General features: G+C 37.7%; 1 protein-coding gene across 4 annotated transcripts in view; it reads right to left on the reverse strand.

Annotated features, from left to right (window-relative positions):
• Positions 1-11423, reverse strand: part of PCNX1 (pecanex homolog 1 (Drosophila)) — an 86950-nt gene extending 75527 nt beyond the window's left edge. For all 4 annotated transcript variants that reach the window (XM_019472067.1, XM_019472066.1, XM_019472065.1 and 1 more), the window contains exons 1-4: positions 11221-11423; positions 5006-5111; positions 1891-1936; positions 880-969 (exon numbers count right to left, since the gene is read on the reverse strand). In XM_019472067.1, the coding sequence (XP_019327612.1) occupies positions 880-969; positions 1891-1936; positions 5006-5111; positions 11221-11414 (436 nt within the window). In that variant the 5' untranslated portion in view covers positions 11415-11423. The remainder of the gene's footprint in view (positions 1-879; positions 970-1890; positions 1937-5005; positions 5112-11220) is intronic.
• Between the last annotated feature and the right edge of the window lie 3370 nt (positions 11424-14793).

Consider the following 14793-nt stretch of genomic DNA (forward strand, 5'->3'; position numbering starts at 1 on the left):
GTATTTGCACACGTGTAACTTAAGAGACTTCACAAACAGTTCTGTTAGTCAGCTGAAAGTAGTAGAACCCTGCTGCCTATTACAACAGCACGGCCACTTGTAATCCTCTATTTTAAACATACTTTCTGCACTGAATCACACAGTAACGTCTGAAAGGAACCCATCAATCTGACTAGATTGGCCAAAGTGAACTACTGTATTCCCAGAGTTAACTTCCTGCTAATCACCAGGTACTTCAAAATCAGCACACAAAAGATTTCCCTACAGTTTTATGCTCCGTTTTAAGCTGAGCAGATTTTTTCCTGGCAATGAAGCTAAATGAAAGATGAGATCCGAAACAAAATTGGAAAACTGAGGAATACAAGCTAGCAGTCTTCTTACATACTAGGAAAAAACAATTACAAAACTCTGATAGCTTGCATATTAGAAGCAGTCTATAGCTCCAGAAACACAGAACTCTGCACAGGATCATTTACTTTACAGAAGAGCACATGTAATTTAAAAAAATTCATTTGGCTGTACTGGAAAGCAAAGCAATTTAGTCTACAACGAAGTCCATGAATTCCAGGCCACTTTCAGTATAAGAGACATCATCTAGAGACATGTAAGCTAGCTATCTTTCAGCAGTAAGGAGACAGTAAATATTTATTACCTGCTGGAAGATGCCAGAACAAGAAACACACAGCCAAAGAATAAAGTTAAAAGAGTATTCAAGCTATGTATCTCAGGAACTTAGAGTAATTAAGAAAGGAAACAGAGAGCTTCAAGATACCCCTTCTTAAAGTCTATCAACAAATTGCATGAATTTATTTAGCATGTTAAGCAAAGGGTCTTTGCTAACAAAATACCATGTTTAATATGCAGAAGAAGAAATTTTACCTTGTTCTTCACTCCCTTCTTTACATAGGCTAGAACTCTGGCCAAGACTTAAACTGATATCATCAGAGGTCTTGGCAGTGTCAGTATCTCCTGTGAATTTTAAGAAAGAAGAGTACTAGTGCTCAAAGTATTAACACATACATCTACATACACTGCAGATTTCTCACCTGTCATGAAAGACTGTTGCTTTTCTTTCTTCATTTGAAAGTAAATAACAATAATTACAAGTAACAAGATTTCTCTTATCTTTTACAGGTAAGTATTGTCTACTCTATTTCTTTTATTTTGTGTATAAGAAAGTTTTCATTCAACTACACAGATCTTCCATGGAGAACTGGAAAAGTATATTTCCATTGGGTTCTGTGTAGGAAAGATTTTTTTTTTCCTTAAATATATATCTATTTGAATATTCCTTTTTGCATGGTTGCCAATAAAAATGAGGGGTATATTGTAACAAAATACTTGTAAAGATATAAAAGGTAAAGAAAAATCAGGAAGGTGACAAAAATTCACATCTCATTTTCTTTTGTCTTATTATTGGCTTAACAAATTTACAAGATAGCAACTTTGCATATTACAAATAATTTATCTTTTCATCTCAGAGGAGTTCACAAGTGTGTCCTGGACAATACTTTTGCTAGATGCCAAGCAACTAGAAATAATCAAGTCATTGAAATACAATACCAGAAGGGCGATTGGTTGCACAGAACTCAAAATAGTAGAGAAAAGCCCACTCAAACCAACCCCTTGGCTCTGCATTTACGAGCAAAAGAAAAGCCTGTTGTTACATGGAAAACAGAGCACAGATTCCAGGATGTTCTCTCCTAGTGTTTTAGGCACATAATTTACAACTCCAAGGAAGATTTCTTCCCATTAGTAAATGCTGTACTTAGCTCACAAAAGAAGTTTTGAAGATGAACAAGGTAGACAGTATTTGGAAACAACATAGCAAACAATAGTTATTTGAAGTGCTACTGCAAGGTAGTTTTAAGAAGTAGCCAAAAATCTCACCTTTGATGGTTGCTGCTGTTCCCAGACGAGATAACCCAGATCCAACCTAGAAACAGGGAATTATGTAAAAAGCTGTAAAGTTTCAGGAATTACCCAACTGTTGTTTCCTATTACTGCAATGCAGGCATTTGCCTATACACCTAGGAGAGATTTTCAAAGGCACAAAAGCATCCAACAGCACAGTGCTGTAAAACCCTTTCTGACTCAGAATGTTTCCACTGCAAATAGAGATGACAAGGCATCTAATCATGCATCCAACTATATCACTGCATTATTCTGTTTTATAGCCAATGTACTTGGAGATTTTACTATGCTGATTTTAAAAAGTTTCTAATCTAGGAATTTTCCTTGAAAATACTTACTATGGAAACAAACTACTAGTGTGGTGGTACACTAATGACTGCTGTTGTAAAGCTGAATGTTTAATGCAGTGATCACAGTTGCCTAAAATGCTTAAAGATAACACCACATTGATATAAAACTTAGCTGTTCAACATAGTAACCACCAAGCTGAATCCAGAAACTGTTCCTATTCGAAAAGATACATTTTTACCAGGGTTAGTCTTCAGATCTGTCAGAGTTGATCCAATGACCAGGCAACCACAAGAACCTAAGTGTTGGTACATGGAAAGTGGCAGCAGCATGAACAGGGGATATGGCAGGATGATACCTGCTGGCAGCTGAATAAACTTAAATCAATTTAACCTAATCATTTTACTGTGTCTTTTTCCTCCCTCTCATTCCTGCAAATGCAATTTTTCTTTTGAAGACAGTTTCCAAGTATACAGATTGCAGTTACCTCAGAGCAAGTAAACTGGTCAGTGGAAGACTGTGCAGTATTCCTTGATCTATTCTTGGATATTAGTTACAATCACTTTTCAAATCTGTAGCATCTGCTTTTCAGCCATGTTCAATGGCCAACCAGCAGGCATGTACCTCCTCGTATGAAAATTAACTAGCCATTTAGGTTTGCAGTCTGCCTTTCTACATACGTCCTGTGATCTGTAGTGGATTATTTTGCAGAGGTGCTAAAGAGTATTTAGTCTTTCCTTCAATAATATTTCCAATACCACCTCTCTCAAAGAACTCCAAATAACACACAAAAATGCATGTGTCAAATAATTAAACCACTCAGAAATAAGATAGGAGAAGAGCACTCAAAGGCAAAATCTGAACCCAAGATACATAAAAACGATGGCAATTTGACTTCACTGTATACATATTGGGATGCTGTTTTTCAAAAATCCCCAGTTCAAATGACTCTGGGGAAAAGAGCATAATTCTACTAATTCTTCTCTGTAAGCACAGCAAATTTAAGGTAATCTGAAGATGTGTGCAGATTTTATTCAGCCATACTACGAAGAACAATAGCTTTGCTATATGTAATGCAAAAAAGCAGCCGGAGCTTGTTTAATGCATTTTCTTTACTACACTGTCATGCACATTTTTAGTTAGTCATTTTGCCATGTTTCAACTTTTTTTTTTCCCCTTCAGTAACATGCCTTGCTGAATGCTGTAGCTGAATGCAAATGCATCAGCATGGGAAAGCTATTTCACACAAAAAACTGAACAGAACTCAGATGCCTACTGTTCACATACCCTTTTGATGCTGCAAATTCAATCACATGGGACTAGCGAGCACTAATTTTATCAGCATAAACACCTTTCAAACACTATACTCCTTTCGCAGTAGCTTTAACTGTGTTATAGTGTCAGCATTAAAGCACACAGGAAAGAACACAGAGCTTCTTCACATGCTTTAACATTAAAACCGTTATGAGTATGTTTGGAATAGTTTTTTTTCCAAAGACCAGTCAAAGAAACACGATCCCCAGCCTAGTTCTGTCTTCCTACATGGACCATCACTTCCTATTCCTTTGAACACTACCAAATACCTGCTATCTTCAAAGGAGAAAATCTTTTAAGAGTATCTATACTGCATAACAGAGCATTATTCAGATAAAACATCAACATTAGCATAACATTGCACTACATTATATACTGCTTCCTCAGAGAGCTAATTAGAAGGACTTGATACTGTAATACCACACCAAGAGTTTCCACATCATTCAAAAATAGCTTCTGTATCTTTAATATGATGCTGCATTGCTCATTGTCAACATAACCTTACAGTCTGGCCAGTCAATCTACTTGTCCTCATGAAGAGTTGGTAAAAGAAAGATGCCACAACTGGCTAAATATCACAAGCCAAATAGAAGGAACAGCACATGCAGTGCTATGGAAGTTGAACGTATAAATCTAGCAGACATAATAAGGAAACAGAACAACTTCCCCAGTGAAATTACAAGGCAACTAGAGCATAATGAAGTTGCATTAAAATCTAATAAAGCCAAGGTCTTCAGCACTTCCATCTGGTATGCAGCAGCCCCTATTTATTGCTTTCTTCCCTCCACTGTTGAAGTGTCAAAATAGTGAAGATTTTGCAGAGGTCATCCAAAAACAAACAAGTTTTAGTCTTTCCATTTCTACCAGTTTATCTTGCTTTGTATTTTAGCAAACTAACATTTTTGACTGCGGAGGCAGAACTGTCAGGAATAATAACCTTCAGAAAGCCATTTAGCATTGCAAGAGATAATCAGCAGTGGATACGTTCTAAGACGACTTAACAGAAGCCTCCTCAAATTCAGCACAACTGAAGTTTGCCAATTAAGCATCTAAATGACAGACCAAACAAAAGTAAGGGAGGAAAACAGTTAGAACATAAGGGTGAAGTTACAGCTTGAGCTATCTAACGACTCACTGATTCCAAAAGGAAGAGGTAAGCCCACCACAGTGGGTCTTGGTACTTATCTGACCATGCTCTGAGCCATTTTGATTTACTAAATCAGAACAAAGCTAACTGAGCAAGAGGGAATACTTTCTGATGAGAGTTTAGGTTGCCTTATAAAATCCAGCCACTCCCAAAATGAACACAAGATGGGACGAGCAAGAGCTATGCAGCTGGGAGAGTGCAATGCCACCCTAATAAAGCAGTTAAGAAATACAGAAAGGTAAGTTGTTTAGCCTAATATAAGAAAAAAAACAGTAAAGATTACACTACAGATTGCAAAGCCAGCAGTACTAAAGCAACAACTGCAGTAGCTTTAATTCTTACCTGGTTGTTTGGATCTACCCCAGCATAAGAATTGCGTGAACTACAGCCAACAGGGGGAGTTGCTTCTCGTATGAACTCTGACATCTCAATCCCTCCACCAGGGTCACTGAGAGAAACATAAAAGAAGGAAAAGGAAAAAAAAGAAAAAGAACATTAACCTACCAGTCAAACAGAAGTTTGTCTGTCTACGCTGAGTGTAGATTCAAAACATTTTTTCCCTTTTCAAATATCAGGGGCCCAAATATATCCCAGTATCTCAGATGAATACTGCCCATTGACACAGGAAGCTCAGCCAGAGCTGGAGCGCCCTATATACTGTCATAGAAGCTGCTGCCTTGTAAAGTCCCCTGTCACCACCCAACACAAACCATGAAGACTTAGGAGCTACAAGGCATTTTGAAATGCTGACATATGAAATTCTCTCTGTCCATACATACACACATGTAACTTTCAGATCATCTGTCCAACTGTAATACCCAGAAATCAATCAACAGAAAAAGTACTAAGTAGAACTCTTTCAAAGAGCAGGGAAAGGACTCCAGATCTTTTCCTTAGACTGGATCCAGGAGCAAAAGTAAGGATGGGTTAACCAAGAAAGCCACATACTGGCAGTAAAAGTTATTGGAAAGAGACATACAGGGACACGGTATCTCCCCCAGGGATGCAAACCACTTCTTTCTACCAGAAAATTACCTCCCTTCAGATAATTTACAGGCCCTACCAAGAAATATTTTGAGGTACAATATATATTATGTCCTAGTGATTTCACCTTTGCAGGATTAGTAAGTATTGGTTTTAAAGTATTTTCTAGATCAACATCACCAAATTATAATTCAACATAATTCAGCTTGTCAAAGACAGATATTTATGAAACAAAAGCAAGCTGGACCTGTCCATTAGGACAACGGGGTGTGAAATGAGTTGGGGACTACAGCTCAGGGATCCAACCTAGCAGTGTTTGTTAATTGCAAAGAGGGAGAGGTTGAGGCATCCTTTTTCCTTTCCCAGTACAGTTCTCTTGAGCCATCTTGATCCAGGAGACTTCTGAACAGAAGTAATGCAGTGTAATTTGACACTGACGCTCTCTGCTCCTTCCCAAAGATAAACAGCTGCTTCCTAACAATCAATGATTCAGAGCTGTGGCAAGTCCACTCCAACATTTTGCTGGAGAAAGAACGCATGCACAACCCCTCTCCAGCTGGACTAAAGAAACTAAAGATGAAGCCCCTCTGGAGAACGGGACAGAAATGGACAGAAGCATTGCAGGACTTACTTAATAGACAGCTAGTCTCATAGAAAAGTCTTATGCAATAAGACCAACACCTAATAATTTTTGTAATATACGAACATCGATCTAGGATACATAAACAAACTGTCTGTAGACTAAAGGACCTGAAACATCATTCATTTTACAGCATGACATTTCAAGCTGTTGTCACCTCAGAGAGGTGTAAAGATACAACCTTGGGAACCATTCTAGATCATACAAGAGGCCCCTAAACCTTCATACATCAAGAAATGACAAAAAAAAAAAAAAAAAAAAGAGTTTGAAGTTAGGAATATATTACTTCAGTAAAAGTAAGTTAACTTAAGAGACAGCCAGCCATGAGTTAGCAGAACAATTATGGTCTGACTCCAGCAAATTGAAGTAAAAACTCACCATTTTGGTACAGCTCAGCTGTGAGACATAAGCATGCTCTTATTGATGGCTGTTTACAGAGCCCTCACTGACCTGGTATTATCAATTATGCTAAGACAGAACCAGGTAAGGAAAAAAAAAAAAAGAGATACAGAATTTGGCTTCAATAATTTCAACCAGCTTTAGCCAAAGCATTCCTTATGTAAGCATTTTAACAACACATAAGGACATAACATGAAGACTAAACTAAAAAATTCTCACTTAATGTTTAAGTTCAGCATAGATTATGATGACAACTGAAGATATAACGAAGAACGCTTTTTCACAGTAAGATGAAATTCCTTTCCTGTTTGAATAATTCATTCAGAAACACTGCATATGATTAAAGTATGTCCTATGAAGTACAAAAATAAGTCAACATGAATAGGCTCTCATGCATGGAACTGGATAGTTAACCAGGGTGGGAGAAGGAGGTGATTTTGTCTAGAAGTGAACCAACAGATATCAGCATAAGGAACAATACAATCCAACACCACCACTCCACTCACAGCTGCTATATTCTGTGACAGCACACACAAACTAATGGATTAACAAAAGCTAGTAACAAAACAATAACAAATAAAGTCTGCAGGAACAAGCAGGAAGTACAGATTTCTAGGATTAATCATTGTACGCATAAGGATCTGGACTACAACAGCATGTAGAATCCTTTAGGAGCTATTTTCTGCTAGTGTTGTGCCCATTCCTTTCTGCTATTAAGTTCTACAATCAGTTTCTTACAGTTTGCTGACTTCATACCCTAGAGCAAGTGCTACGCTTTCCAGTTTGCAAGCAAAAAACCTGAAGTGAAGTTACTACACAAGTTGAGAAGACTGAATAAATTATGTCCAGCTACCTGCAACGGAGATTGCTGTGGAAGAGGCATTCAGAGACTGCGCAAAACAAATTAAAACTAATATTTCTAATTATTAGTAACTTTCCTATCTAAAATTACTATCTATAGCTATATTATGTTACTTCGACAGAGACTAACCAAAAGTCTGAAGAGGCTGTAAACCTACATGAATTCAGAAGTTTAAAACCTGACTTAGGCTGATTGACTAAATAAATCTGATATTCGAACTAGAACTTCCAGGGAGAATTTGGAATGAGCAATTTTGATTTCAGGACAAAGCAGAGGAAGAGTTTTATTCTTTTCTTTTGAACACCTTCTTCTGTCCTTAATTTCCAACTAAAATAGCAGGATAACTAGTCAGGAGGCTGCTCTCAAAACACAGAAGGACCACAGCATGTACTGCAAATGCTAGACCATGACAGTTTCAAGTATTAAGAGAAGTTTTCTTTAAAGCTTGAATAACTAATTAGAGAGTCAAAAAGACAAAACAGCTCCAAGCTCAAGAACAGGTCTGCCAGCCACAGAAAACTGCAAAGAGAAGAAATAGCAAAGGTAAGGCAAGAGTTGTAGAGATTACTTTTTTTTATTATTTCTCTTGCTTATACTTGTTTAAGTAGACAGTACGTAACTCAAAGGTGCAACATTCTCCAGCTGTCAGTTTTATTTTATAGGAGAAGTACACGTGAAATTCATGTAGCATCATAATTACAGTTCCCCCATGCTGATGGAGCTCAGGGACAGAAGTGTCACCAGGTTAATGCTTTATGATACTTTGAACTATAGTAGTCACTGACACAAGAAAGAAGCCATATTCATATCCCCAAAAGCAAGACTGACTGAGTGTTTTAAGGTATCTATGTGGGTCCACTGATACCCAATAAACATTACGCTTGCACTGTTCCTTCTACCTTTTATGCGAGATTAGGAGCCTGTATCCCTATTACTTGTTTTCATGAAAACCTCACAGAAGCATTACTAACACCATCCCCTTAAGTATGAAAGCAGCAACTGCACTAGAAGCTACAGAAGATGACAACTCACATTCCTATCCCTAAATTAAGACTAGCTTCTTTCAGAAATATTAACTAGACAATTTCAGCTTTATAAAGAGGATGAGGAAAAACAAACAAGGCATTTCTTAGGGAACACTAAGTTGTTCTTCACTGAAGCATGCCAAAGTTTTATGAAAAGATTAAAAACCCTTAGAGTTTGATCCTATTCACAAACCAATGTGAACCGAAGATAAATGAGCAGTTCATCTAAACCTACAAATGACAGCACATAGTTTTTGTCAGATACCTGAAAGCACCACTTTGCAAACACCTTCAGAAAGAAAGAACAGCAGTTCTTAGAAGCTAAAGAGAATCCTGAACATAACTTTTGAACAGAAACCAGACTATTGCTTAATCCTTCAAAAATATTAATACTCATATCTAAAGTGGTCTCAGGAAGGGTGTGTGTGACAGGGTGAAAACTCTAGGACAGCTTTGCACACTATACTCTATTTATTTGGTATCACATACTGTAGCCTAAGCTATCAAAACTAATATTCTGATTATGCAAATATTTAAGGTAGTATGTCTGCTTAGAGATCGCCTATATCCACCTTATGCTAAGGGAGCAGAGTTTAAAAAAAAGTAACACTCTACATACACACTTTCTTCAGAGACAGGTTTTTGGTTTTTTTTTAATTAGTGTTCCGATTTAACTTACTAAGAAGGCGACAACTCAATATTAAACACTCACTCTACATCCCCTCTACTGGTTTGAAAGTTATCCCAGAGTTCTTGTAAGCTTCCAGGCAAAGATTAGTATATACTGTACATCCCACTTACCAAAAAGTAACTCCGTAATTTCTGCATTGACCTTGTTCCCAGTTCTAGTTAAGAGACCTGAAAGTGGGAACAAGGATCATATAAAAGTTAATGAAACTTTAGTTGGCAAGCAGGACACACAGCATCAAACTAACCTCTACTTCTGAGCTCACAAATGCTTAAAATGTAGTAACTTGTCCCATGTCAACTGCTCCTTAGACAAAACAGAACTTTAGAAACATCCAGAAGTAATTCACAATACTAGTAGAAAGAAGTCCCTTGCCAAGTCTTGGCTACTGTTTTGGAAGCAAAAGCTATATGGCTTAAAAAAACACAAACCAACACACACCACACAAAACAAAACATCTAAGGACCACAGCTAAAACATGCGTTAGCAAGGTTGCATTGAAACAGAACAGACCGTTAGTTTACTTTCATGAATTTTATTAAGCAGAATAAGCATTAATATACATTTAAGCAAGCATTCTGCCAAAATAGCTTGATACAGTTTTAGTAAGGTATACGGTGATCTAAATGGAGTCACAAATAAAATCAGCAGGTTCAGTTACCAAACACAACATGGAAAAAGGGTCAGGTTATAAAAGATTGATACAAGAAGTTACTGTATATCAACTTTAAAGGAATCTAAGACACTGTTTTTGCTAACAATACCTGAGCTGAGAGCAGATACAGAAGAACTTAAGACCCATCTCATGAGAAGCTACCCCATATGCACAGTAAAGTCCTTTTACTTCTAGGCTGAGCATTTTAAAGATCATCACTTTAACACTTCCTTTCTTTAAGCATCCTGATAAACAGACTTAAGAGGCTTCTTTCAACTACATTTCCTTATAGCATGTGTCTCCATGTAAAAAAGTTTGTTTTGTTTTGTTTTTTTTTTTAAAAAAAAACAAAACACAACACCACAACAACACACACAACCTTTTAAGACTCAGGACAGCATACTAATTGCCCCACTTTGAAAACTATTCATGGCTACTGGTACCAAAAACTCAGACAAGAGAAAGGTCTTCTTTAAAAGCTAACAATTCAAGGTTGATTTATTTAATGCAGTCTAACTCTTAAGATAGCCTCAATTATCTGGAGCCAGGCAGAGGCTTTGATAACAGAGCTCGTAATACAGTCTGATCAGACTGGTTAGGCTGGCCTTGTTGATGAGTCATCTTTTGCTCTTCTTTCTCCAAATAGTCTGGTCAGAGGAAGAAAACCTCTTTTTTTTTAATGCTGGTGACAGCAAACAAGATCTGTGGAAAGGAATCACCTCCTACTGACAGTACTTCAGAATCACCATCTTCATTACTGAGCTGAGCAATTCCAGAATTTCCAAATTCACAGGACAGTGTTCTCCTGAAGTAAGACTATGACTGGAGTCAAGCATTGTATCAACTCCTGCTTTTGCAAAACTAAGCAAATTGAAACCCCACCAGACATTCCTTTTAGTGATAAAAGACTTAACATGTAGTATGTGGTCTTTGACAGCTAGATTTTTAAAACTAAGTCTACTGCTGAAATAAGATTACTTGTACTGGTTGTGTTCATTAAGTATTTAGTGACCTAATCAGCACACATTTTCCATGCTATTGTTTCAGTGCTTCCAGCATTTTCAATATTGTTCTGGAACTCCTCTGGGAGAGAAACCAGGAAGTTAACATGAATCCATCATTGCAAACCTAACACATAAGTCAGTCTGCTTTTAAAGACCAGACTTAAACAGTCTTTCAGAACTACAGAGGTCTGCATCTATATTCCTCAGTGTTTATTTCAACTACCATTCCAGTTACACATCTGATGAATACAGGACTGTTTATCATTTGAAGCAGTATACATACATCAGCAGACACCTTACCTGGGCCCGTTGCTGTCTTTTCTCTTGGCTGAAACATTGCTTTGTTCTGTTTTTGCACCTCTGTCCATATGCTCACTAGCATTCCTCTCCACAATTTCTCCCTCATCCAGTGCCCTGTGCAAACGGTAATTCACCATCTTCAAAACGATAAAGAGAGCTGCTATCACCGGGCAGTAGACAGCTACTATCATCATGGAAGAAGGAAGGGCCTTTCAAAAGAGAGTAAGAAAGAGTTAGTGAACACAAGGTCAAATGTCCATAAAAATACATGAAGTTATCTAGAGTTTAACAGTTTCTTTCATACAGAAAATATTGATCATACTGAAAATGAAGGTTTAAACACACACCCCCTACAGTCAAACTTTGTGTAGATTGTCAGAAGTCTAGCAACATAGAAAAAAGGAACAGTTGGACTACAAGATACCAAAGCACCACAGCAGCATACTAAGTAGACCTATCACTGGAGCTTGAGAACCAAATTCAACTCTTGTTCTCTTTTTGCAGGCTATTGGGATGTAAGACCTAGACTAGAAAACCTATAGCTAGCATGATTTTTTGTGTCACACCGAATATTTTTGATTAGTTGTTATGAATAAAAAGATGGGAAGATTTTAAGCAACTTGAAAACTAAACCAAGTACATGGTATGACCTTATTTCAGGGCTAGTACACAGCACCAAGTCCATTTTGGAAAAACTGATGCAAGTTTGACAGCATGGTGGATGGGAAAAAACCTGCCCAACTACCCAACACAGACGTTTTGACTTAGCTTGTCAGCTTCCAACAGCTACTCTTCAATGACAAGATACCGATCAGTCACAAAAGCCAAACTTTTCCCTACCTGCATACAAAAAAAAGGCTGTTTACAATTGTGGTTCACACATTTGAGCAGCAGTCCGCAATAATAATGTGCAAGATCATACGCTCTGAAGACTATTTGTGCTAGACCATTACATGCCCATGGAAAGGCAGCCAACACAGATGTTCTGAAGAGAGTTTTTCAGCTGTGTCAAAGATGGCCAGAAGCCACATGAAAACCTCAGTCCCAAATTCAACTTTTGCAATTCTACTCAGAGTTAAGACTTCTCATGCAACTTTTTCTGAGGCCCATAAGGCTTTTACAGATCAACCACTTCAGCAACAGATACTGATTAAGTGCGGCCTAATAGCTATTTAAAAGAAGTGTTCAGAGTAGTAGTTAAACTTCAGATTTCACTTCAAGGCTTTCACCCTTCTAATTCACCTTTTATTCATATTTATAACTTTACCATTTCCCTAGGCAGTCACTAAACAAAATGAGACATTAACTCTTAGTCTTCATCCACAAATAAACCACTTTCCTTACAAAAGCAACAAGAGTCTGTGTTCTCAAATATTTTGCTGCATCACTATCCTTTACCCCACCGATAGTATAGTTTGATATAAAATTCTAACAGCCATAAATATATATACACACACAGACATACAACAATCAGAATTAAAGAGCATTTGTTACCCAGCACGAACATTAATTTAGTAGATAAGAACAAATTAACTGTCTTTTTAAACCTCTTACCCTAAGGAGAATTCCAGCTTGTTTCGTACACCTAGTCTCCCTCCCTATACAGACCATTGCAAGAGAAGAGTCTTTATGGTGATCAAAGCCCCATGCACATCTTGCAGAATCAGAAAGGGAACATGACTGGAGAACAAGACAGAGTGCCCTCTCTATTCTGCACATAATGCCAGTTTTAGTCATTTAAAAGAGATCTGATTACAACATTAATATTTACACATTCAACAGCTTATTAGTCCTAGAAGAACTAGCAGTGCTCATCACACAACTTAAACCATGAGTTTAGCAAAAACAGTTTGAAGAGATCTCCAAATACAAAATATTGTACTAATAAAGGGGATAAAAGAATAAACATTTCTAAATATTGTATTGACTGTTGACTTCAGGACAAAACCAATCCTTAATCTGGCTGCTCACTTTCTGGCAGTAAGCAAAAACAAATAATCAATGTAACATTTTTAAAGCCAAACAAGTATAAATAATTGAGTCTGGAATCAATCAGGAGGCAGGTAACTTATTAGGATTATTTTCTTAAAGAGATCAAGTTTAACCTACCTTTTCCTCCAACACAAGTTAAGTCAACACCTAATATAACATTTGAAGCAGGACAGGCAAACTAAGCCGAGGTATGCTAACTTAGATTTTGCATGCTGAGCTGGACAAGACCCTAATGGATAGGGAGATTCACTTACCAAGCACCACCTGAGGAGAATGAGGAAACAAAGCTATTTAAAAACAGCATCAGTAAGCAACCAGGAGCCACAATGATGCTAATGGCATCCATACAACCCCTGAAGCAATGCTACAAGGGTTTCCTCAAGAAATGCGGTGCTTCCGCTTTCAAGAACTTCAGAGGCAGCTAGCTCCCTGCAGGCAAGGGCAAGCCCATTAACTTTGGCAAAACGTATGAGCTTCCTGTACCTGCTAAGCAGTCTGCTACCCAATCACAAACACAACTTCAACTATCCTCTCTTTTACAAGTACGTAGTGTTCAGAAGCCATTACCAGAAGAGTCAGGTGAATGCTAGATTACAAAAGCTAGAGTTAGTCTATAAAAGACATGCCTATACTTTTCTATCTGCACAGCTCTTCAATTTCTCCCCCAAACTCTGTCAGCAGTGAGGTCACACAGTGTATCCAGTTTATCATGTGGAATGCAAATCTACACATCCTGTTCTGCAAAGGAAAGCTTTCAGAACAAGCAGGGAAAAAGGCAAAACACCTCATGTAACTTGCAGCAAACCCAATAAAGAATTAAAGGATGCTTTTTCCTCACATACTGTTTCCAAAGGATTGCAGAAAGCTAAAAAATAAGTTATTCACTACTTTTCATTCTTTGTATTCATTAGTAGTCACTCCTCTCTGGATAGGACATATACTCTGGGAATAGAAGAAATTTTAGCATGTCCGGCATACTCTGCTGTCTGATCACACTTCACATTAAGTCTCACCAGTAACTCGCCTGCATTCCAGCCTCAAGAGGAAGAGTTACTGCAACCTAACCTAAACCACTGGTGTCTTCTCTATTTCTCTTTGCCAAACTTAGAAGCATCCATTTGGGGTCTTCTATCCACAAGCCCAGGCAAGTTAAAGTGAGATTAGTATTTTAAACTGTGCTTGACATTTTACCACATTTGAGGAGAGACCTCTCAGCAGCATAACTGAGTATCCTATACAACACCACCTTCAAGACTGGAAAACAAATCTAAGTCCTACAAATTTGCAGCTAGATCTCATTTCAGTTCTTTTCACAAGTACTAAAGCATTTTTATTGGGCACAACAGACTAAAAACCTCAGGTTAGAGCTTGCTAGCAGACACCAGCTGACTACAAGTCTGTAGCTGCAACAGCATTTCAGAGAACATCCCATTTTACTGCACATCTCTAGTCACTTCCATTAGCACCAAAACATACACTGAACAGCAGTAGTCACAACTGAAGCTCTTGTAGGAGAGAAGAGCTAGACATGACCATACAAAAACTGCCTGCTTTAATTACATTCTGTTGAAAACTTCAGTC

Source organism: Aptenodytes forsteri, unplaced genomic scaffold (assembly GCF_000699145.1).
Source record: "Aptenodytes forsteri isolate BGI_AS27 unplaced genomic scaffold, ASM69914v1 Scaffold3, whole genome shotgun sequence".
NCBI classification, from domain to species: domain Eukaryota; kingdom Metazoa; phylum Chordata; class Aves; order Sphenisciformes; family Spheniscidae; genus Aptenodytes; species Aptenodytes forsteri.